This window comes from Doryrhamphus excisus, chromosome 16 (assembly GCF_030265055.1).
Source record: "Doryrhamphus excisus isolate RoL2022-K1 chromosome 16, RoL_Dexc_1.0, whole genome shotgun sequence".
NCBI lineage: Eukaryota > Metazoa > Chordata > Actinopteri > Syngnathiformes > Syngnathidae > Doryrhamphus > Doryrhamphus excisus.
The window spans coordinates 10,251,703-10,277,050 of record NC_080481.1 but is presented as its reverse complement, the minus strand read 5'-3'; the positions used below and the strand labels follow the sequence as shown (position 1 = coordinate 10,277,050).

At 41.7% G+C, this 25,348-nt stretch overlaps 2 protein-coding genes across 9 annotated transcripts in view; one reads left to right on the top strand and one right to left on the bottom strand.

Moving 5' to 3' along the window:
• Positions 1-25,348, top strand: part of cfap221 (cilia and flagella associated protein 221) — a 62,671-nt gene that overhangs the window by 4,637 nt on the left and 32,686 nt on the right. For 2 of the 8 annotated variants that reach the window (XM_058052345.1, XM_058052346.1), the window contains exons 12-25: positions 70-157; positions 235-324; positions 413-508; positions 1,248-1,335; positions 1,483-1,574; positions 1,741-1,818; positions 1,931-2,038; positions 2,127-2,246; positions 2,355-2,440; positions 2,522-2,594; positions 2,692-2,789; positions 4,318-4,410; positions 4,511-4,604; positions 5,691-6,098. In XM_058052345.1, coding sequence (XP_057908328.1) covers positions 70-157; positions 235-324; positions 413-508; positions 1,248-1,335; positions 1,483-1,574; positions 1,741-1,818; positions 1,931-2,038; positions 2,127-2,246; positions 2,355-2,440; positions 2,522-2,594; positions 2,692-2,789; positions 4,318-4,410; positions 4,511-4,571 — 1,171 coding nt within the window. In that variant the 3' untranslated portion in view covers positions 4,572-4,604; positions 5,691-6,098. Of the gene's footprint in view, positions 1-69; positions 158-234; positions 325-412; positions 509-1,247; positions 1,336-1,482; positions 1,575-1,740; positions 1,819-1,930; positions 2,039-2,126; positions 2,247-2,354; positions 2,441-2,521; positions 2,595-2,691; positions 2,790-4,317; positions 4,411-4,510; positions 4,605-5,690; positions 6,099-23,256; positions 23,563-25,348 lie in introns of those variants that run through there. The other 6 variants (XM_058052344.1, XM_058052343.1, XM_058052347.1 and 3 more) reach the window with 4 other exon arrangements.
• tuba8l2 (tubulin, alpha 8 like 2) lies at positions 16,565-19,801 on the bottom strand. Its single transcript, XM_058052362.1, has 5 exons — positions 19,212-19,801; positions 18,326-18,387; positions 18,008-18,230; positions 17,784-17,932; positions 16,565-17,712 (listed from the first exon to the last, which is right to left on the bottom strand). Exons 2-5 carry the CDS (start codon positions 18,326-18,328, stop codon positions 16,735-16,737), a joined length of 1,353 nt encoding a protein of 450 aa, XP_057908345.1. The 5' UTR covers positions 18,329-18,387; positions 19,212-19,801; the 3' UTR covers positions 16,565-16,734.

The window sequence follows — 25,348 nt, the reverse complement described above, 5'->3', positions numbered from 1 at the left end:
TGTTGTTTAAATTGCCTATCATATACGGTTTACTTTTGTCCATGTCATGCATTGTAATATCTCCACCAGACAAGTCCATCGGGGTAAAGACCCAGTGACAGAGGCAACCAGGTGCCAGGTGCTGAAGGAAAGAGAGCTTGCATTACAGCAGTACAAGGTAAGATTCACCTGGAACTGTTTTGGTTGAAAAAAGTATTGTTGAGAAATATTTTAAATATTGTGACTGTGTTGTAGGTCAGGAAGGGAGAAGCAAGACAGGAGAATGACTTCACGAGTGGACCACCGAAACTTTACTCAGTTCGATTAATATGTGATGCTGGGCAGGTAAACACTGTAGCAACTGAACTGAGGAAATCATCCTGTTGCCATATCAGCATGTGACACTTATATGCATTTTTGGATCCTCCTCTAGACCCCCATGGGAGTCCCATCCTTCCAGTTTCACCCTAGCTTTCGGTGGGAGCTTAAACAGAGGGCCCTAAAACTATTTCAGCAGGCAGCACGCAAGGTAGACACACACAAACGTACATAAGTCTCAGAGGTTGCAGGTACATGAACACATATTTAGACTCCTGCAAAGCCACTGAGCATTTAGTTGAGCACCATGCTAAATGTAGAGCAGGTTTCTTGGATGCAGAGCATTTTAATTGAAGTAATAATAAAGAGAATAGCACTCTGCAGAGCACAGGCCTACCCCAGTGCCAAATATTACACTTTTGGAGATAACCCTCCTCCTGCACATGACTACATGTAGTCATTAAGACTCATGCATTATTCAGTGAAGAAGAGACAAATGTCCTGTTTCACCATGTTAAAAGTGAAAATACATTCCTGTATTTGCGCCTGAGTGCAAGGTTTAATAGATTTTTCCTCACCTTACACTTTGGAAACCTGTCATGTTCGTAACACACAGTCCTACTGATTTACAATGAGCATTGTATGGGCACAGCACTTGAATGCATTTGTATAGGGTTGTAACTACCGATTATTTATCATGATTCATTAAAGTTAAAACTTGTGATTAATCTGTAATCATGTAAGCATTTTACAGCCCTAATTTTTACATCAACAAACGTTGAATCGAATACCAAAATAGTTTTTGATCAATCATCGATTCATTGATTCATAGCTCTACCTTCTTAATTTCAGAACAATGAAAAACAGATGTGAGAAGTCTTGAGGAACCCTCCCACGCATCAACATAATAGCTGTTGGCTCCTTAAACCTGCTCTGTGCTCCCCACGCAGGTTGTGATGCAGTGTCGCATGAAGCGGACCCTGTCCCTGTGGACGAAGCTACCAGATGCTGCAGCAACTTCACTCTCGACACAGAAAGGTCTTCTTTTTTTATCACCCTTGAGTTCTCCCTCAAAGCACATAACAGCTATTTGTGGCACTGTGTGCATTGGTTCATGATACGAATGTGACCCCTTTGGTCAGACGACCGTAGAAGTTAACTTCTGTCGTTTCACATTTGTCTCAGTAGAAGATGAGGAGGCGTGTGTGATGAAGATCCCCACAGACAGAATCTTTCCTTCTTCCTTTCCGCTTTGCTCTGATGATGCTGATTCGCTGGTTTGTATATTCTGTTACTGAAAACAGAAACTCGCTGTTTAGTCTTCAGACACACCTGCATCACATCCCACACAACCAATACAGGAGTCATAAAATATAAAGTCTGCCTTTACGTCGATAATAACAGGTATTTTACATCAATTTACACACTTCTGGATTTTTGCAGACTCTTGACTTTGCTGCTGTGCCTGTGGATACCGTTGATGTGAGAGTGACAACGCACGTGCCGACCTTCAAGCTTCAAGTAGGTGCAGCTACCTGCTCATGTCAGTCCTCACATCTCCTCAGCAACACAGCAAGTAATTAATGCACTTGAACAGCTATTCATCTATTTGATAAGCTGATTTGTTCGTTAGGTTCCTCTGTACTACAAGATTATGGAATACCAGCCTGTGTCAGCCTGGGAGGCCTTTAATTCCTTCATCCCCACGACCTTAGCCCACCCACTTCGCACTGAAGATCCTGTAAAGGAACTACTCATAAAGATGAACCAGTATCATTCACACATATGCTGTATCTACCAATTATGTCTTCATTTTTTTTCACCCCAAGGAGGATGGCTCTCAGTCCCCCACAACAGGGGAAGAGGAAGAGCAAGATGCCAACGATCTTAACTTCACTTTCCCGAGTGCTCTCCTCAAACCCATTCAAGCACACCCACTGCGAATCTTTGTAAGGCTCCTTTTCATGTTTAGCAATCATTGATGGATGATTATTAACATTGCAGATACCACTTTGGTATAGATATTTTCTGTCATATGTTTTCATTATGTGCTCTAGAACCCTGCTCCTGGCCTCCAGGCCTACAAGCCAACCCCTAAATATCTTGAAAGTGATGTGGACTTCCATCTCTGTCCGCTTCCTCGGTAAACCTTTCATTTTTCACCTTTACTTAATATGTGCTGTTTGATTCTGTTAGCTATATAATCATTGTACTCTATGTGTAGCTATTCAACCGCTGAGGGCTGCACAAATGGGATGGAGTCACAAACTTTGCACACACAGCCTCTCGAACCGAAGGTAATTCAGTTTCTGTCTTTTATCGAAGGCCAGTGAAGCTATTGAAATTAAATATCTCTAACAGGTCGCTGCTAAGCTGTCTTTTCTTTTGCATTAGGGAGCAATCACAGGATTGAAGACATGGGACAAATTTGACTTAATGACGGCAACATGTTTGTCCAAACATGCTGCCTTGACCAGCATCATCCTAAATGGGTAATTACAGATAGGACCTTCGCTCACTTCACTCATGAACCAACATGGTCTTTTATGTAAATAAAGTGACATCATAGCCATAGGAGATTGGATAACCTTCCAACGAATGCAACACAGCCGTGGACAATTCCATTATTTTTATTACAATGAGATGCTTTCTTTGAGAAAAGGCGTATTTTATTTTTCTGTCCATCACCCATTTTCCAACCCTCCTCTTTTTGCTGGCAAAGTCCTGTATTTTTCTCTTCTTTCCCGGCGCCCTCCCGTTTTGATAGTTACACCAGTAAGCTAACACGGCTGCACCACAGTAGAAGGCAGTCTGGTCATTGCTGGGTTGCATATGACATATTTTCTGGGTGCAGTCGCCATGGGCATATGGGGGGGATAAAAATGTTGACATAACGAGGCATCAAGTGAAATCAATCAAATGTGTTATATATTTGCACTTATAAAACGATTTCTTGTAGTGAATACAATGTGCTTCATTAGTAGCTTTCCTCATGATCTGTCAAATGATGTCCTTCGCCCTCTTTCGATGCGAGCATATAACGGTATATTCAAGTAGATTCCTTTATGTAGACGTCCTTCATATGCTCAATTCCATGTGTGTGAGAGAGAGAGAGAGCCTTCGGCTCTCATTTTAGACTGATGCACATCCTATATAGTATCATCACTCTCTGTTGGGGTTGGACATTTTCTCTAGAAGCTTTCTATTCAGGTTGGATTTGATCTTTTATCTATTTTGAGAGACAGTAGCAGTTTTTTCCTTTGACATTTATTCAGATGGGGATTTCAAAAAGTGCATACAGAGTTCCTAAGATAGTCCATCCTGAAGGGGAAAAAAACAATTCAGCTATCTGACTTTTTATTGGCTCTATACATCTGTGCAGTTGGTGGCAACATAACAGTGAAAATGGCCTCTAGGCCATGTTATTAATATAACCCAGCAATACTAGCATCCTCCTAACCTCAACCCCAAGATTTTTTTTTATTGCATCAGGGAGGATTCTAGTGGGATTTATCCTTATTTACTGGAAAGTGTCCCTCACTTTCAGATGCAACTGTTGATAGGTATGTTAACAGCACCCTTTAGGAACTGCGAGACTGCTGTTGGTATCCAAACGCTACCTCAAAGTGCTACTGCAGTACAGGCACCCAGCTCTTGACAATGGAAGACTTAGAAAATGCATACCAAATGGTAATTTGGTATGCCGGAATGAACTCTACTGCTTCAGAAACAGGGTTGACTGACAAATGACTTCTTCTCGGAAATGCTGCTGGAGATAAGTACATGTAAGGAGGCTAAAAGTAAAACTTTGGCTTGGCTGTGCTTTAATTCACTTTAGTCCTTAAAGTGCTTTCAGGCAAACCGTGTAGTTTTATCTTTGCTGTTCAAAAGCAGCTCTTAGACGTCCTTTCATCTAAGCAAGGCCGAGTGGATATCCGTCCTCCTCTGTTCTGTCACATATGGTCTGACTCTCAGGTGCATCAATCAATGTGTGTGTGTGTGTGTGTGTGTGTCTTGTAGTTCGGCTGACTATAATAAAGACATCCTTCCTGTCACATCTCCTGCTGCTTTCACCCAACTTCCTGCCTCTCTCCCAGGAGGCACGGACAAAAAGTAAGCACAATATTGAGTGAGCCTCAATATTTTTTTGTCAATCACTATGTAGAAAATGTTTGTTTCTCTTCTCATACCATGTATAATTGACTGCATGTAGGTTTGACACAAACCTGACCACGGAGCTGATCAGGTCAGAATTTCTCTCTGGTCTGCAATGACAACCTTTCAACCTTCCCCGGGCACAGCCAACGGTGAGCAATTTTTTTTTTTAAAGAAAGGCTTTACTATACTATACCTACCTATACTATAAACAGGGTGAATGTTGAAGTTCTGGTCCAGGTAATTCCTGCAGTGCCTAATAGACACAGTGTCTTATGGATAAACCAAACATGAAGTTAATCAATTGCAAATCTAAGAGCGCACCACATAATGCTGCTTTTATTGCGGTTAAACTTTTTTTTTTTGCTTTTGTTGCTGTAGTACTGACATTTTTGTACTAATTGCTTGTTATATAGCAACAAAAACCAGTATGGAATTCATATAAATTCGGCAGGATATAAACGATTATATTTCACTCTTATTCCTGGATGTAATCATTAAAGGCGCTGTAGAGATTCATCAATTAAGCTGGGTTGCTCTGTGGCAGGCACCAGAGGCAGCGCCTAGGAGGAAGGGGTGGGGTGGGGGTGAGCAAGATGGAGCTGCTTGGAGCCCACTGAAAGGGCTTCTTATTCATCACGACGGGGCTGTTACTAGCCCCCCCTCACACTTGCTGTTGAAAGGATTTACATCAATAATAATATCATCTCAAAAGCAGGGGAGGAGCTGTTTTGTCATTTAAAAGCTGTATACCAGCTTTGGATAGGACTGTGACTGACCCTATGCTTGCTTACTCTTACCCCTAGAGGGAGCTCCAACTCAGTGAGTCTAAAGAACAGCAAACAATGGCTTGAATTGCTTTGGCATTTGCTTGGATTCAGATGCTAAAGAGAAAAATCCACTTAACTCAGAAGAGAGTGGCGACTTTAAAGCAGATTGCATTATTAACAATCATATAATCATATTTTCCCTTTACTTGACATGTAGCTTCCAGTTGTGGATTTTATGAAAACCACAGCCATGCAATAATACACATAAGGTAGGAAGCGATGCAATGGGAGTCGGTCTGTATAATTAATTCACACAGCTGCCAGCATCTAGTAATAATAGTCAGTATTTTATTACACTTTTTGCTGTTAACCTCGACAGTGGAGCAGTGCACAAGCTCAGTACAGACCACAGCTTGTTGAAGCTCTAACCTACCAACCTTCTTTTTCCTTTCCTGATTGAAAACACAGGTGCACCAAGGGAAGACGAGCCTAATTATCCCAATTCATCTTACCCTCTCCATCCAAACCCTGTTCAGGGTCAAACGGAAGCGCCAATCAGTCAGTGAACACATCACAGCACTGACACATATTGACAGACAGCCGTTCACGCTCATATTCACACTTAGTTCAATTCATACTCTTCAGTGAATGTAATTTTGTTAGAAAAATGTTATCTTATTGCATTTATAAAAGCAGTTTGGTTTCATGTGTACTATTAATATATTTTGTTTAGGGCTGTCAAAAATAACGCAGCTAATTAATTTCATTATTTACTTTAATATATCTCAATTTCCTGTTACTAAAATACTGTAAATTTCTAAATTTCTTGTTAATAAAATACTGTAAAAAAATGTTGCAAATGTGGATTAATCATGATTAATTGATTTGAAAACACTGATTAATCTGATTAAAACTTTGACTGATTTGACAGCCCTAATTTTGTTACATTAATAGGCTCTGTATGATTCCATATGATTCTCTTCATATGATTTCCCGTATTCTGTTTATGTTCACAAACAACACTGGGGGGTCTCCAGTGTGTCTCCCTCTGCCCTTTGCGTTGGATAAGGATGCAGGGCAGAGGGATTTCATTGAAAGGCCTTCCTTATCATTTGATAACGGGCATAGTGTGCGTGTGTGTGCGTGTATGTGTGGAACAGGAAGTTAGGCGATAGGTGAAACTCGACCTTTTAGCTCTCCTGTAGTTTTTATAAACAAGGCCTCTATCTTGAGGTTGTATTTGATTTGTCTTAGCGCTACTAGGCTGTATGTCTCATATTCTCATAGATCTTGTCGTGTCTTGTCTACTAAGGCATAAACATTCTTTCCCTTGACAAACATACACATTCATGCACACTTGTCTGACTGTGTCTTATAGTCGTGGTTGGATGTAGTGGTTGTAACCAGAGATTTGAAAACATTTTGTCTCAGAGCAGCCCTGACATCTTCCCAGGGTTTGGTTTTGTGTCATGTGACAGCCCAAACTGGCATTGACTACAAAATGACAGATTGGTTGAAGCAGCGGTACTTGTCGCGAGTCTTTATTTGGGCTATTAAATTGAGTTCATTCAAGTGTCAGCTTTACACGACCTACGTTTGTGATGCGGCCTCTCCTTGGAGCTTGTAATAGAAGATCAGAAAGACAAGAAGGATCAAACTGCAACCGCCGCTGCTATTACACGCCTACTCAGAGCAACAAAGGCAACCAGAGGATTTGCTAAATAATTGAAAAATGAACTTGATGTGCAGTAGCTTGAAACAGCTGTGTGGTTTCCAGCCTACCCAAATTGTTTTCAATTGTTCCAAATATCTCCCTTGACCCTCCATAGTTGCAAACAAATGTGTGTACTGTGGTACCTCGGTTGTTGTCACTATTTTTACATTATGAATAAATGACAACTGGATGGAATGGCCGCACAGTAGGCTAGTGGTTAGCATGTTGGCCACACAGTCAGGAGATCTGAGGTTCAACCAGTCCAGAGTGTACCCCACCTGTCAACTGGAATAGGCTCCAGATTACCACCCTTGTGAGGACAAGCGGCATAGAAAATCGTTTTGAATGGAACTTATTCTTGATGCGGACTGGTCCAGCCAGCCCCACGTTCTGTTCAGGTTTGAACCAACGTAGAGAGTGCTCATCATCAAGCTAAAACTGTCAATTTAACGTCCAGCGAGACTCTTAAGGTGCTTACAGACTCAAGAGTCATCAGAGCTTTCACAGTCGAGTGCACTGGCGCATTGTAACACTTCATTTCCCACAATCGTTGTGCATTGTTTATATTTTTTGTATCATGGTGTCCTACACAATGATGACAATGATGATGAGGACAGGAGAGGCTCAGCCTGCTGACTTTGTAAAGCAGTGGAATCATGCACAGCCATTAAACGCCAAAAGAGACAGAGGGAGAAGTATTGATGCTCAAAAGTATTTTCAGTACTTCCGAATGTGTTTAGTGTGATAGGTGCCAAACATGAATTTTTCTATGTGGGAGTCACCGGTCAAAAAACAGATTCATGTGAAAAATGCAGTAAACGGCAGTAAAATTTGGAGGCAGGTGTTCGTCTAAGTGTTTTTATCAGAATGAAAGCTACTTCTGTTTTGTACTCTCCACAACAGCAGCAAAATAACGCTTAACCTTTGTCACTGGCCTACTCTTGTTTATGGTGTTATGTTGTATTTCAAAAGGTCAGTTGCGTGCAACCGCTTGACATTGCCTCCTGCAAACATACCGTCTACTTTAGTACAGGATTCTGGGCCCATCTTTTTAGCAGGATTGTTGTGTTGCCTCGCAAGCTTGAAGTGCGTCGGCTGCAAAAGACTCATTCATGTCTATAAAGGATTTGGCGATCTCAAGTCTGGAGAGGTTTGACTGATCTTAACCTCATGGCCATCGGGCAGAGATGGAGTGGAACAGACTTTTTTCCTCATAACACTGCTGGGGTGGAAGCTGACCACAGAGACCATCGAATGTGCAATGGGATGTCCTAATTGGTGTCTTAGCCGTGATGTGCCCAATCAAAGCACCACAGGGGAGAGTAGAGCCGTATAGACTCTCAACTGGTGATGAACAATGACCTTTAGGCTTTGGTTCAATCAAAGCTCAGATTAAAGGTGAGCTCCTGCATTTGAGTTGACCTTCAGTGGAGCAACCAGAAGATGTATGTCTTCACATCAGACTGTTACCAGGCCGTGTTCACTTACACTTTCACATCAAATGGAGCTTGACAGACAGAACCTGGCTACTTAGCTGTTTAAAGACTGCAGCCATTTCGAAACACCATCATGGTATCCAGTGATGGCACCTCCAGAGAGTGAACACACTAGAATGTTCGTTGTTCCATCCCTCACGGTCAGATAAGACTGCAAGCCTTCTGCTTTTTTTGATCTCACTTGTGCATCTTTAATAAAATCCTTTCCTAGAGGAGGACTTGCGCCTATTTTAAGATGTTTTGCTTTGAAACCCCACCCCAACCTCATTTTGCATTTCATGTGGAGATTAAGAGATGTCGGGGTTGAAGCCCAATTCCCAGATTGCACACATGCATTGGACTCGCCAGTTGTCACAATATACCAGTGTTACTTTTTCAGATTCTTTTGTCAACATTCAGACATTAAACATGACCAAGGATGTACTGCAGAACAAAATGACATCTACCCCACATATAGCATCTGTGATGTCAGTCCTTGGTGCATGTGTTACTGAATAGCCTTGTTTACCCATATCCCTGAAGTAGTACACAATATTGTGTACCAGTTGCTGCCAATGAGTAAAATAGTTGTAAACAGGGGTTTAGAATGTGTAAACTGTGGCGGGGGGGGGGCTGCATGTGCCAGTGCACCGATAAATTGGATCTTGCATCGAAAATATACTTAAATGAACATATAATGTAACCTGCCTGGTTCAGCCAGCCCTGCTTTCCGCCCAGGCTCAAACCAGGGTCGATGGAATGAGATTTGAGAGCGCTAGCAACTCCGCTAAAAGCCCAGTTGATGCCCACTGCACTCTTAAGGTGTCACAGAGCGAGATTTACCAATGTTTGTGCACCAAAATGATGTTCTACATAATATATGGGACCCTGGACCTAACCAGGGAACACCTTAAACCGAGGACCATCCGGGAGACTGTGTTATATGTACTGTATTTACAGAAGGGAGACTTTTATATGTTTCTATTTCACAATACAAAATGGTTCTTGTAGGAGCACTGTTTTTTTATTTTTTTTTCTATAATCGAAATGAAAGATATGCATATAGTCAGATATGAAAGAAGTTGACGTGAGTGTTCTAGAGGATGAAAGCAGAAATGTCACTTGTCATGTCAGTAGAAGTTTAACGGGAAAATGCCTGCAGGTGCTTTGTTGCGTTAGGAATGGATATTATAGTGCAAGAAGCAGTTACAGTGACAGCATATTGTTTTCCAGCATTGTGAGTGGCACACTGGCATATGGAAACAGTGAGCGTTGTCGATGATGTAAGAGAACGCTTTTATGTAAAACAATAGAATCAAACAATGATTATGATCTGCTTGTTTTTGACTAATTAGTCTGCACGCAAACACTGATGTGCGTTCTACAGGATCTTTCCAATTACAAAGCTAGAAATCCCGTTCCTGACCTGCTGTAGTGCTGCAACTAAAAATACATTCACTCCTCTCATTTAAATTGCTTGTACACATGCTTCCTTACATTCAGCAGCACCACATGAAATGATACTCCGACGAGTGATTAAGGCAACACACAGAGAGCTGTTTCCTCGACGGTACTTCCAACAGCTGCAGAAAATCACATTCTGTCAACAATTCTCTTTTGCTCAAAATCATTTTGCTTGCCAAGCAACATACTTCTAATTAAATCCAGCGCAACCTCCATTCCCGTCTATTTACCATGCTCTGCCTTCTTAGCGCTCACTGCACAGAACTGATACAACACATTCTACAGGAAGGGTTTAAATGCAAATTAAACCACATTTGTCATCCTGTGTAAACCCTTGACTAATAAAAATGTATTCAGGTTTCTGCTCTTTCGTAACCCCATTCAGTCCGACGACTGGTAGATATTCCATGCTCTTGTTCACCATCAATGGAGCATTCGTTGCTCCTTTTAGGCAGATTGTCTATGAAGAACATTGATGAAAGAAACCAAACAAAGAAATGTGACATGATCTTTAAAACTTTGATGAATTTATGAATTTCTGGTGCACACTGAGGAAGCACAAGATCAAATTCGAACCTGTTCTCCTGACTGTGTGGCCTACATGCGTACCACTCAACCACCATGCTGCCTACCCACTATCTACTCATCTTTAATAGTATTTGAGTTGGAATCCCTTCCTCCAAGGCATATGTCGGAGGGGTATCTCCCATTAGTTGATAAAGCTCAGTCCGATTTCATCATTGAGGGCAATTATGCCTGCAAACTCAGATTTAGATAGCAACTGTCTATCTCAGCTCTTTAATTTAGACCTTGACTCCTCCTGTGCAGTAGCATGTTACATATACAGTCAAGACTTTGAGACGTTTTTGTACACATTTCTGTATGATTTGGTGTTTGATGAAAATTTCTACCAAAAGTTTGCCTGTTTTTGACTCTGTTTTTGTACAGTATTACACATAACAAACTAATCCATTTGCACTGTGCTGTATCCATGAAATCAAGTGTCCAAACTAAGGGCCCTTCACTTTGGCAACTACCTGGCTAAATAACGGCTAAATAGCCTGCCATTGGGTCAAAGGATGTTGTGAGTGCCAGTAATTTTTTTTCTTCATTTAAAAACTTCATTCTGTTTTCAGTTGTGTTGTCGATGACTAATATTTACATTTTCTTGATGATCTCAAACATTTAAACGTAGCAATCAAGCAAAAACATAAGAAATCAGGTAGGGGGTAAACATCTTTTCACACCCGGCGTATGAGGGTCAAAATTTTTATACTAACAAAAATATTTTTTTTATCAAAAAATGTTAGTTTTAATGTTGAATTTTGACTAATACATATTCAAAATTAAAATAAATGTACTAAAAATATTTTCAGGTGAACTGAGAGGGCTATGGAATCATGACACAGACAAAAAGGCTGCGGCCATTCCCCTGTGGCGGTGCCTTCATGGAACGTAGGAACTAAACCAATTTACAGCACAACACTATGTAGGCTACATGTTGTTGAAACGATGAGTTCTAAATATTGTCAGTGTGCATGGTGTGTTGAATAAAGACATGAAATAGCTGAAAACAAGCCCAATATAAATACAGTATATTACATTGTTTTCTACATGTGAAACCGTTATTCTCTATAAAATATATTTGTTGTTAATATTTTTGTGTGACTGGAACAGATTAATGATTACATGATTTCCTATGGGGAAAATTGCCTCATTTTTTTGTACAAAAACAGTCACACCTTTAGGAACAAATTAATGACAAGAACCGCGGTTCTGCTGTACTATGAACTGAAAGGTTTCAGGACCCCTGGCTGTTACACTCCAATGGATTTAAAGACAATATGAAGCATTTGCAAGGTCAGAAGTCGCAGATGTTCAAAGTCTCCCTGAGCTGCCAACATGTAGTGTATGCAATCCAGTCGATTGGGGAAACTATTTAAACGGGAGGGTGACTGGAAAAAGGGCAAAATAGGCGAGTTTCCCAGAGAAAACGGGAGGGTTGACAGGCATGGTAATTTAGCATGAGGTGTGAAAGGATAGCTGCAGGGGAACCTTGAGTGCTTGCTTCCCTGCAACACCACCTCCCGTCAAGATGTCACATGCTGCTCATTGGCATTTCTTTAACAAGGCACAACTTCAGATGAGAGTGTGTGCATCAAATCCCACCCTGCCTTTAGCACTTTTTAGGTTATATTGGGAGATAATGGCTAGTGTTACTAAGGGAGTTTCATCTCTGCAGCCTCAGGCAGCCGTCACCCAGACAACTTGGTTTAACCCTGACACTCAATTTCACTATCGACTAATCTGTGCAGCCTTGTGACGACAGGAGGCACCATCTTGCGAAGCAGCACCCTTAATGGTAAATGCACACGCTGGAGGGCGGAGGTGACATTGGTTGAGGGACAGACTGGTGCGGCGGGTTGCAGGAAGGTCAGGAAACCAGGGCAAGCAAGCTGTGTGGCACGCGTGTCAGGGCTGGTTCTACGTCTTTGGAGATTCATGTGGCACATCTGCCCTGCTTCTTATCTTACCCGTGAATGCTGAAAATGAGACTCTGAGTTGCACAAAAGGTGACAATCTAGGTGATCTCCAGTGTGGAGTCGTATTTCCTTCTGATCCTAGAAATGATTCTGACGGAATGCTTCCAGCGACAGTGACTGCAGTGTGAGTCACATTCAAGACACGTGTGATGCTTTCAATTAAAGTCTATGCTGTAGAGCTGCCTAAGTGAGATTTGTGCCGTCGGGCTGTATGTATGTGTGCATTATTTATGCATGTGTGTGTGGGGGGGATTAAGATTAACGTCCATAGCACAGTTTTAATCTTAGATACAGATTGTGATATGTTTTTTCACGAAAGGCTGCACAACAGCTTGTAGTAGTCTCTGTTAATTGCATAAAGACTCTCAAAGTGGCAAATACTGACTTTGTTGGATCCCATCTTTGGAATGATCAGTCAGACAGAAGAAAAGGCAATTAATTAAGGGAATTTGTTAAATGAAGCTGACAGTGCAAACCTGTAGTCACTACTCGGATTTGACACGTCATTCTTCTGACTAGCAGCTTTTGGTGTCACAGGCTCAATTTTGCTTCCCCCCCAGCTCCCGCCACGGTCTGTTTCCTGAGCGCCAACAGAGATTTGCTGCTTGGATGCAAGTCTGCTCCAAAGGCTTTGAGTGCTGCCTGACCTACTGGCTCCTGCCGCATGTGCAAAAAGCTTAGCTAATGGTCTGTTTGCTAAGCTGTGGCTTGGATGACATGTTTAGTGACTCCCTCGGCCCCAAAATAAGTTGTATGTTTACAAACCCAGATTCCAAAAACACTACACAGCGTTCTGTGGTCTAAAACAGCAACACAGCATTGCCAGGTGTGGATGATTTGTTTTGGAGTATGAGGGAACATGAATGAATTGTAGTTCTTGGGAAGCCATCGGGGAAAACACACAGAGGCACATTAGATAAATGAGCACACACATCTAATATAGATCTGTCACCTATCGTCAGACTATCTATGCTGTGTGACCACACACGCGCTCCATTCTTTTTTTTACAAAATTCAATTGTGCGTCTCTGTGTGTGAGCCACTAACGTACCCATCAGTGGTATTTACTGTGCAGGCCTTCAGGTGAAAACCCTGTGAGATGAAATATTGATTTCCTAACCACACTATCATTCTCACGCTCAGCATTTTCCCCCCTAATAAAACTTCAACCTCACAGTCGATGTGACAGCATTTTGTGTCCTCAGAGTCCCACGCTGGGTGCACAAATTGACCTCTGGCCTCCGTACGCTTAGAAAGCCACCTGTAAGAAATATGTACAAAAGTGTTTGGCGACCACTAGCTTTGTTGGTGAGATGCCCTTAATACCGCAGCAGTAGCTTTGACGTAGTGAAACAGTCATTCGACATTGGAGGGTTTTCCTGCATGAGACACCTATTTAAGGGCATGCCACACAGTCAGTCAGATTCAAGTAAGGACTTTGACTAGGCCACTCCAAAGTCTTCATTCTGTTTTCTTCTGACATTCGGAGTTGGACTTCCTTTTTTCGTTTTGGATCAATGTTCTGCTGCAGAACCCAAGTTTGTTTCAGCTTGAGGTCACAAACAGATGGCCAGACAGTCTCCTTCAGGATTTGTGGTAGACATCAGAATTTATGGTTCCATTTACCACATCAAGTCTTTCAGGTCCTGAAGCAACAAAACAGCCCCAGACCACCGCACTACTATTTTACTGTTGGTACTCTTTCCAAAAAGTTGAATTTTTACCTTGTCAGAACATGGAGTATTTTCCCAAAGGTCTTGGAGATCATCAAGATGTTTTCTGGCAAAATTCTTGTTTAGTAGTGATTTTTGTCTTGGAACTCGGCCATGGTGGCGTCAACACTGACCTTAACTCAGGCCAGTGAGGCCTGGTTTTGAGTCGTCGCTGTGCTCTTGGGGTCATTTTGCCAGCCCCTCCTGGGAAGGTTCACCACTGTTGCATATTTTCGCCATTTGTGGAGTCCCAAAGATTTAGACATGTCATTGACTAATAAAACACGTCTTTCACCACTGTATATAGTATTACTGCGATTGGCAGGCGACCAGTCCAGAGTGTACCCCGCCTCTCGCCTGAAGTCAACTGGGATAGGCTCCAGCATACCCCACTGACCCTAGTAGGATGAGCGGTATAGAGAATGGATGGATGTATATTTTTATTAGTATGGAGCACATAATTTGTGGCGGCAACCAAATAAAATTCAGCTTCGAGGCGGCCCTGGATGTGGCACTTGGACTAATGAAGTCTGGTGAGAGCAAATCTTTTGTTCTGGATGAAGGTGCAGATGCGGGGATGGAATTTTTTCCCAAAATGAGCCATCCTCCCATCCTTTTGTCATCCTCCATGAACTAGGAAATAACCAACAAAAGGCTGGACAAATATGACACTCGACCAATATCTTTTGTTGTAAATAGTGGAAGACTTTGGCACAGCGCTGCTATAGGTTTACAGTAAACATATATTGTTGTCATTTTTACAACTTCTGTTATTGTAGGTTTGGAAAAGCTTTGGAAGGGATTTCTTTGGACACCGTCTAATTATTCTGCAAAGGTTGGGTTCTCTTGGCTTACATTTCAAAGGAATTGAATGTCACAATTGCACTGTCTCCATGCTTCTTTTCTCTCAGTGAAAGGTGGCAGAGGTTTGGAGCCACCTTTGTCCAGTTCACTGACATTACGGCCATATCTTCTGTTTTCTGATGACAGTGAACTGTGCTGTCCCTATTATCTTCACTGAAAACCGAGGTGTGTACTGTTCCAGTTGGGATTTTTGGGGGTAGCAGTTGCAGTGTTTATTGGATCCCAGCAGTGGCTTGACTTTATTTATTGAACTTCTCCCAGATCTCCCAGTTAGCCGGGGGTGCTTGGTACTCCCAAGGAGGACAACAAACAAAGTGCTGGCAGAAACATGTTATTCTGCTGCTAGATTGATTTAATGGGCATTTAAAGTACATGTGAAACATCCTCGTGGCCAATTTTGAGCAAGCAAACTGGCACCGGTCTTTTGTTGCTGGCATTGTGTATTAGAACATACCAACTGCCTTTTATGATGCTCTTGTTGGCCCGGTGGCAACATGGCGAGTGAACACTTTGCTTTCATTTGCAAAAGGATCATATTATGTTCATGAATGACAACCCTATTGCTGTTTTCCACATTGATATGCTCTCATTTTGGGGCATTTGCCACTGTTGTTTACCGGGCTCCTTCCTCAAAGTGCAGAAGTGGGACTTCCAGCAGAGTTCAGCATACAAGCACAACGTGAGACAGTTGCTCCTGCTGACGAGAGACTCTACAGGAAAGTGCTGCCTGCTGAAATGATCTGTCACTTCATTGTTGCTTGATGGATCTGCAGATGCGCAGCATGCAGCGGCCGGTGGGATCGGGTGGGCGACTAAATCACAGCAGCAGATGTTTCCATGATGCAATCCATGCATAAAATGAGAAAGCGAATCTGTAGCTCAACACACGCTTATTTATTTACACTGCAGTTCAGTTTGTGGGCAGAGAATATCTGAATGGACCATATCTACCACCACAATCATTGACTTCTGGGAATGTGGACCTAAGACTCCCTGCAACAAATATTCATTTTATTGTTGCCATAATTTATTGTGTATTCAAAAATAAATACATGCATTCTTTCCTGTGCGCTTTTCCCAGGCACCAGCAGAGCAGCAATAAACACATTTTATGAGAGGTAAAAAAGAATGTAGAGGAACGACAAACACCGAATAGCACTTTTCACGTCTTAAAGCAAGTCTAACTAGTGTTGAATTTTCAACTCCAGTTGGATTTTAGTGTATTTCACTGCTTTCTGTGCACTGCCTACACTACTTGCAACAGAGGTTGTAGGTATAGAATTTGAAAGCTGAACAAAGCATATCCTTTGCAATACATTATTTACACCACGCTGCATGTTATTTGGTAAACTGTTATAAATGGAGCAACGATAAACATACACCCAGACAGCTCCAATGTCTTTGGCCGGAAAGCAGAGCAGATAACTTGGAATTTTTATTCCCCTGAATTCAAAGTGCCTCAGGCTTTTTGGGTCCTAAATTAAATATGCAATGATTGTGTGGTGAGATTGTCCAACTCAACCAGTTCACTTTTAAGAAAACTATACAAAGTAACAAAAAATGCAATTGAATGACTTTGAACTTTATTTTGATTTGCACATTACATTCACCTCACAGCAACACAGCTGCATTGTACGATCCACTGCAATGCAAAAATTTAGTATCACGTTTAAAATTAAACAGAACACTTGTTTCATCCATAATAATTGAACAGTCAATTTTTTACATACAGATGACTCTTTAATATTCCTCTCCTTCCTCTCCCTGGTCATCAATGGAATCCGCACCGACCTCTTCATAATCCTTCTCCAGAGCTGCCATGTCCTCCCTAGCCTCGGAGAACTCCCCCTCTTCCATGCCTTCACCCACATACCAATGAACAAATGCCCGCTTGGCATACATGAGGTCAAACTTGTGGTCAAGTCTGGCCCAGGCTTCTGCCACTGCAGTGGTGTTGCTCAGCATGCACACGGCCCTCTGGACCTTAGCGAGATCCCCCCCAGGAACCACGGTGGGTGGCTGGTAGTTGATGCCCACCTTGAAACCAGTAGGACACCAGTCCACAAACTGAATGGTGCGCTTGTTTTTGATGGTGCCGATAGCAGCATTGACATCTTTGGGCACCACGTCACCACGGTACAAAAGGCAGCACGCCATGTACTTTCCATGACGAGGGTCACATTTCACCATCTGATTGGCTGGCTCGAAACAGGCGTTTGTGATTTCAGCAACAGTTAACTGCTCGTGGTAAGCCTTCTCAGCAGAGATGATGGGAGCGTAGGTGGCGAGGGGGAAGTGGATGCGAGGATATGGCACCAAGTTGGTCTGGAACTCTGACAGATCAACGTTTAGAGCGCCATCAAAACGAAGGGAAGCAGTAATGGAGGACACAATCTGACCTATGAGTCTGTTTAGATTAGTGTATGTAGGACGGTCGATGTCGAGGTTCCTGCGGCAGATATCGTAGATGGCTTCATTATCCACCATGAAGGCACAGTCGGAGTGCTCCAGGGTGGTGTGTGTGGTCAGGATGGAGTTATAGGGCTCCACCACAGCGGTAGACACCTGGGGAGATGGGTAAACGGCAAATTCCAGCTTGGACTTCTTGCCATAGTCGACAGACAGACGTTCCATCAAGAGGGAGGTGAATCCAGACCCGGTTCCACCCCCGAAACTATGGAACACCAGGAAGCCCTGCAGGCCGGTGCACTGGTCAGCCTGGCGACGGAGAGGAAACAGGTTCAAATTAAAGCTTGGAATTATTCACACCTCAGTTTGAGGCTTCTCACCAGTTTGCGGATCCTGTCCAGGACTAGGTCGATGATCTCCTTGCCGATGGTGTAGTGTCCACGGGCGTAGTTGTTAGCAGCGTCCTCCTTGCCAGTTATCAGCTGCTCGGGGTGGAACAGCTGACGGTAGGTTCCAGTGCGGACCTCATCTACGGAGATTGCATGCTTACATTAGTCTGGAACACTAGAGTCCGTACTTGGTGAGATCACTGATGGATATTTACCAATTACAGTGGGCTCCAAGTCCACAAACACAGCCCTGGGCACATGTTTTCCGGCTCCTGTCTCACTGAAGAATGTGTTGAAGGAGTCATCACCACCACCGATGGTCTTGTCGCTGGGCATCTGGCCATCAGGCTGAATCCCATGTTCCAGGCAGTAAAGTTCCCAGCAGGCATTGCCAATCTGGACACCGGCCTGACCCACGTGCACGGAAATACACTCACGCTGTTGGGGTGGGATGGAGGGTAGGGGTCAATCACAGTCCTTCATATTCAGACAGGCACGTCATGCGGCATTTAAAATGCTTGGGATCAGCTCACCATTTTCTATGAAGCTGAGAAAGATGAGACCTAAAAGGGGAAGTCGCAGAGTAATCTCAGACCTGTAAACGTCACAATTTTAAGAAGTGCTGGGGCAAAACTGATAATTCTGAAACTTCATGCAAGTCCTATTATTTTTTTATTTATTTAAATGTTTATAATACACCGCCATACCACATGACTTTTGCGGGGTTGACATCCATGCACATGCTGTCACAGTAACAATGAAGCTACAGCAAGGGACTTATTTACAGCTTTTTTATTTAATTTATTATGCCCCTGGAACATTGTAGAAATACTAACAAATATATAGCCCAAAAAGGCATAACATAAAAAAATCTGAAATGTTGATAAAATTAACAGCATGCATAAAATAAAAGTATTACCAGTAACTACCGTTACAAAAATCATAAAATTTATACTTTAGTATACTTACAGATTACTGAAAATGTTAATATTGGCTCGATAGAAAGTAATTTTAGTAGTAATTCAGACACATACCAAATACCAAACCATAATCACATGAATACCTTTATAATGACTAGTGGCTCGATAGAAAGTAATTTTAGTAGTAATTCAGACACATACCAAATACCAAACCATAATCACATGAATACCTTTATAATGACTAATCAGAATAAAGCACAGGTTAAGATTGTAGGCAAAATTAAAAACAAAGTTTGATAAAAAAAAAAATGTATACCAAATTTGTGTCGCTATTATTGCTGTTTGGATTGATCCAACCACTCCTGTAATTATAAGTGAAATGTAGTTTTTCGTTTTATGTGACAATATTGTGCTTATTATCCTCATGTTTTATTATGCACAATACACCGTGGCCACTATCAGAAAGCATTGCTGCAAGCACAAAGGTTGACATACTTACTTTGTATGAGAGCAGACGGGTATTCCGTGGAGGAGGGAGTCTTTGCAAGGTGAACAGACTTACTTTGTAACTGAGTAATTTACTTTCTCATAGGGGACGTTCGAACAAGGACGTGCACTTACTGAGAAATCGCAAAAGAGCCATCCTGTGTCAGAGGGGAACTTGGCTCCTTCATACACGCGGAACGTCAAAAAACGTGCCGCGACTGCCTCTGGTTGCGTGAGGGAGCGTGACGTAATTGGGGAGTGTTGTCACCGGAAGCGGTCACGTATTAGCGAACGCGAGGAGCGCAGAGAGACGTCTGCTTCTATTTATGTCGTTTCTTGTGTCATGGATGAAGCGGTCATCCTTATCATGCCGTGTGACGTCGTGTGTGTCAGACTCGAAACGTCACGTTACTGTACTGACCATGAGGTGACGTTATTACGTCAGTTGTTTTGGATTGCGCAAATCAGTCACCTACGTTTGGGACGTTGGTGAAAAAAAAAACTTAACTATTTAAAAACTTTAGATTTTGTTATCGATAAATTGTTACATTTATGAACTGTATATCTGTATAACTGTATGTCTTTCTATGGACAATACTTTTCATTAGTTTGTCGAAACACAATACATAAATGTATTTCCGGTACAGACCGGAAGTACTGTGTATTATTGTTTCGCAGTCTTCGTTTTAGAGTAAATAAATTAACACATGCTGTTGTTATTGGCTTACAAGAATAATTACATATTAAAGGCAAAAATATAACTGTTGTTATGGAAATATATTGGTGTAAATTCTCTATATAAAAATTACTGGATTAATGAAACTGGTTTTCCCTATGGGCCACATCGTAGTTCTGGTTATGGGCTCATAACCATGTAATGATATTGACAGCTGTTTTTTTTACATTATTTTACATTTAGTGCATTTACTTTGCACTAAATGCAGAACTACTTGTCCTGGTATGACATCCCCACCACCAGTGTTGCCCATCAACGGCAACTTACCCACCACTGTGAGCCCAGTTCTGGTCAGATTTATGTGATGAGGAACATAGGTCGGGTTAGTTGCTGAGGCCACTTAAGCAAAGAGTTTAGCTTCTCAAAACAATATGCGTTCAAAAGAGTAATATGAAACAAAACATTGAAAAGAAAACAAAATGGCAGTCTTCTTGTTCCCCCTGAGAACCAGAGCAACATATGACAGAAGCGCAATGTGCATCAAGCCATCACTCAGGTTTCCAAGTGTTTTTTTTTTATTTGCACGTTTTCTCCTGCCAAAAGAATGAGTAATTAAGGCAGTTTGCTGTGAAAAGAAGACGGGTGGTCTTGGGAGAGGGGGGAGAACAATTAACATGTGATTTCCTCCCATACACCCTCCTGGCTCACAATAATTATCACAATGATTATCTGCCAAACCTAGAACAAAAAAAAAAATACACCCAAGAATTGGAATGATAAGGGAAAGTATCTTCTAACAGTGTTCCAGTCCGAGGACACAGAACCTTTGAACCACCCAAATGACTACGCTGCTCAATCTATTCATTTATTCTGCTGTACAAATGACACGGGACGCATATCTGCTCCATTTAAGCATATTTTTTTTTCAACTGGAAAAAAGAGTGGTTAGGGTTAACAGCGCAGGTCCTTTAAGAGGGGACATCATTTATTTAAACCAGTTTACATTAGGGAACAACATGCGCTCTCTAAATCTCTTTCCTCTTTTAAAAGTCGAGATACTTCCCCTAAAAATAAAGACGCACAAGCTTTTTACATCATTTCACTGCTGCCTGCTCTGCTAGCCAGAAAAAATTAGTTCTGTGTCAGTAGTCATGCATGATTCAATGAAGGTGGCCTACCTGAGGGAAGACAATGAAAGCAAAAGGAAAAACAGCATGGAAAATACTGCTTGATTCCAAGTGTACCCATGTATACTAGCGTGTGAGAAGAATAATAGAAACTACGTGTGATTGCACTCCTGCATGATAAATGTTCCTGTCAAAAGTGCTCTTATCTTAATGTTTCCTGCCACCGGAGATGTCGTACTCTATCAGGTAGCTTCAGCAAAGAATTGATTTATTTATCTTAAAATGGCAAAATGGCCATATTCTGAGCACTGATAAGCCAATTTAGCACATGCTATCAAAAGCACATTTATCTAGTGTGGACAGGTTTTTGTTGGAATGACTCTTAAAGGATAGTTTTGTTTACCTGCAGCCCATTCATCCAAGTGCTAAGATGCATTTTCCCAAGCCGACTGCTCATTGGTAGCCCTTATCACTCTGTTTATACTTTTTCTTGGCAACATCAACACAAAGGGCTGTAGATTTAGTAGAAGGGAGAAAAGCTCTCTTTATCCGTATTTCCCAGAACTGTTCTGTTAGTTCTGAAAAACTCAGCAAGGATTCAGTGGGCCCACTTCACCTGTCTTTCTTGTGCTGCTATGGTTTTATATGACATGACATGTGTGTGGATACAAGGTTTTCCTCACATAATGGCTTAGGAAACAAAATCACTATGTAGGAAAGAGTGTGTATGTGTGTGTGGACTTCTAAATGTGTGTGTTTTCAACTGCACTTTTGAGAGAAGAGCGCATTAAGACAGCATGAGGCCAGTATATGTCAATGTGAAAGTAACATGGAGACATTTTCCCGAAAAAGGTATCTGTTTGGTTTGCGCTACATTTTTAGGGCTGCAGTCCATCCTGCCATAGACGGTGACAAGTTGAAGGGGCTTCACATTGGGGGTGAGACCCTTCAGGTGGACTTCATCTTGACAATTGTGCTTCAGATTACCGTAAATTCCGCCGTATAAACCGCTACGTTTTTCTTAAATTGTAACTTAAGCTGTATAAACCCTGTGGTTTATACAGAAGCGTATCTAATTTATGACTAAACTGTAATCATGACATCTCCTTTACTTCAGCACTACTACTCCCGATAATTGTTTTTATACTGTGCCCCTCACAAGTGAATGAGGGAACAATAGGAGCAAATCATGAGTCATCAGTACACACACAACAAGTATAACAGTATAAAAAGTTTAACAACATCACAGTGACTCACAGTCACACTTTAGTAAGAGCACTAAATTCATCACACAGCAAATTAATACTCAAACGGCACAAGACATTGTGTCATTCATTGGGGAGCGGCAATGATGTCAGCGTCCCTCTTTTAGCTTTGGGTTCCGGGTCCTTTGGGCTCCCTCTGGTGGACAGAAGCAGCATTGAACCCCATTTTGTATGCTTTCTATGCTCTCCTCTACTGGGAACACTTTAAAATGTTAGGGGTGGGTTTTCTTATAAAAGTCGTATTCATACACGTTTCTATATTTCTGAGGTATAACGTTCGAGTGTGTGATGAGTTTAATGTTTGTAACAATGACATCCTGCAATTTTGAATGTTTTGGCAAACTCTCCGTTAGTTTTTTCCATAGCTCCTGATTGGCTCCTGTCAAATACAGAGCTGACTGTTCCTACCAGGAATAACAGTATACCACTTGAGCTAATATAATACACTGATGACAAATTCTGCACATTGTTATTACGATGACAATAAATGGAGGAATTGAGGAGCACTACATCAAGGCCACTTCCTCGGGATACAAGAGATGAGAGATCCCTCAAATGCGCTCACCCAGCAAGACAAGTCATTTGAGCAAATAAAATGCAGGTTAAATCTCCACCTGCAGGATTTGAAAATTGCATTAGTGCCGCAGTCTCTAATGACCTAATAAGGAGATAAGAATAGATGAGGAATTAAAGACCCAAGGCCATTGGTATAAGCTATGATATGAAGAAATAGTGCACTTGCTATACAAATTTTTTCATGTTGATAATTAAGGACAAACAAAAGAAAGTCAGAAATAGTGCTCCGTTGGCTTTAAACTGCATGCTGGGAATGAAGGGGCAAGAGATGCGCTAGTAACAATAGTGGCTAATAGCTCTATTGTCATATGTAAATTACAGGTAATATGTTGTTATGCAGGCCTGAACTACGTACATCCAAACAATGGCGGTGCATCTATTATCCTCGTCATCTCACTCTCTTTTCTTTGACAGCGGACCACCACTTGCAGAACATGATAACATGTACATTGGCTACATGGGTATCTGGAGAGTTGGAGGCATGTGCGGTCCATAAAATTATAGATATTGTGTCAGTAGTTCTCGTTTCCGGTAGAATAGTCATCCAATTCAACATGAGGAAATGCTGTCTATGAAACCTGTGGTAATCCCAGCACAACATCCCATCTGTGAAGCAATCCAATGAGCACTAATGAGAATGGAATGAGAGGAATATCGAGGAGGAAAGTATATTTTAAATTAATATGGTATGTGCTCAGAGAAGGAAAGAATTATATTCGGAAAACAGGGAGGTATCCGGTATTAGCCACACTGACATCCCTCGCTACACTGTCACAGTCAAAAATACAAAAATATATTTATTAATAAAACATGCTGTTGCATGCCCATTTAGATTTGAACTAAAATGACGTATTGAAATTGTGATTGTAGTATTCACATTAGTCATTAGGGGTCAGTAATGTTACTGTAATGTTCAGTGAGACAAGCACTGGACTTGATTGCTGGAAAAACAGGTTCTTATTGCAGGTTTGATTCATCTCAAAAGAGACACAATAATAATCACAATACTAATAATATTCTATACACTGGTAACTGTTGCAGTTGTAAAAATTTAAGTCTGCAAATTTGTTTGGGTGCTCGATTTGGCAAAACGATACACTACACAGCAAATGGATTAGTTTGTTAAATGCCATAATAACCTATAACCTAAACCTACTAGCCCTCAGACAGTGTACAACAACATTTTGGCAGAAAATGCAAAATGCTAACACTGCGTTGTTCAAAAACCAAGGTTTGACTATATTTAAAACTGATTATTCCAAGCGGGATATGTCGCCTATTTCAATGTTGAATATTTGAAGACTCTTTGCATTCTTGATAAGATGGGAAATGAAAAATTCAGCCAGTTGTGGCAAAGCGGGTTTCATTCAGTTGCCAGTGGTGAAGTCATGGTTTGCAAGGGCTTAGTGGGAAAAACAAACATGTGTGTAACTCCTCCAAGAGCAATGCTGTTTTTTTTTGTCATTTTACATTTAGGACTCCAGCTGTGAGTAGTTCACCACTTGGAGGTCCGCTGACTTCAATCAAAAAAAAAAAAAAAACACCTGAACAGCAGGCCTCCTAATTTCCATTGAACTCCTCAATGCATAATTCATGTGACCTATGGTTCTGCTTACGTCTTACGTATATAGTGTATATTTTAAAGGTTAAAAGTCCAGTAACTTTTAATTATTAATATTGTATGGCCTTTAATGGTTTACCTATGTGTACTCTTGTCTGTTGTTTTGGTTACTGGCCAATTCCCCATTCAGTCAGTCCTGTCACTGACTAGTCAAGAGCTGAGGATGTACTCTACATCCCATGCAAGGACAGACTCCAGCTGGACCCTGTGTCTCTGAGTCTGGGTTCTGTTCACGGTTTTTCCCTAGTGGAAGCTTTGTCTTACCTCCATTCCAAAATGCTCGACCAGAGGAGCGGGTACGAGCGTTAAATTTATTAATTAATCGGTAAATTTAGAGCTTTGCCTTTTCGCAAGTTTCTCTTGACCAGACCAGTCTATGCAGCAGATGAATACTGAATACTGCAGAAGCGGCAATGGTCTGTCAATCACTTACTTGTCAAAAAGGACTAACTGCCAGTCATGACGCAAGAAACCTTTTTCCAGCTGAGCACGAAGGCCTCAAATTTAGAAGCAGGACTTCTATTCCTTGGGTCATGGATGCCAGCTGGTGTAGTTGTGCAAAAATATGTTGGTAAACCTCACTCCCTGATGCCTTGAGTTACGCTTAACATCGATTTGACAGCTCAGGGCTTTTGGCTTGATGCCTTTGGCTCCCAACTCTCAATCTGCAGACCTTTATTCGAGCCCGAACAAGGGGCTCGATGGACCAGGCAGATTACATTGGTGCTGTGACCCAGATAAGAGTGAGGTATAGGGGGTGAATGTAAAGTGCTAAAGTACTTTGGTAAACATCATTCCCTGATGCTTTAAGAGTCATGTTGGACATTGAGTTGACAGCCAGGGCTTTTAGCTCTGTAAACCCTGGTTCGAACCCTGATTGGAACG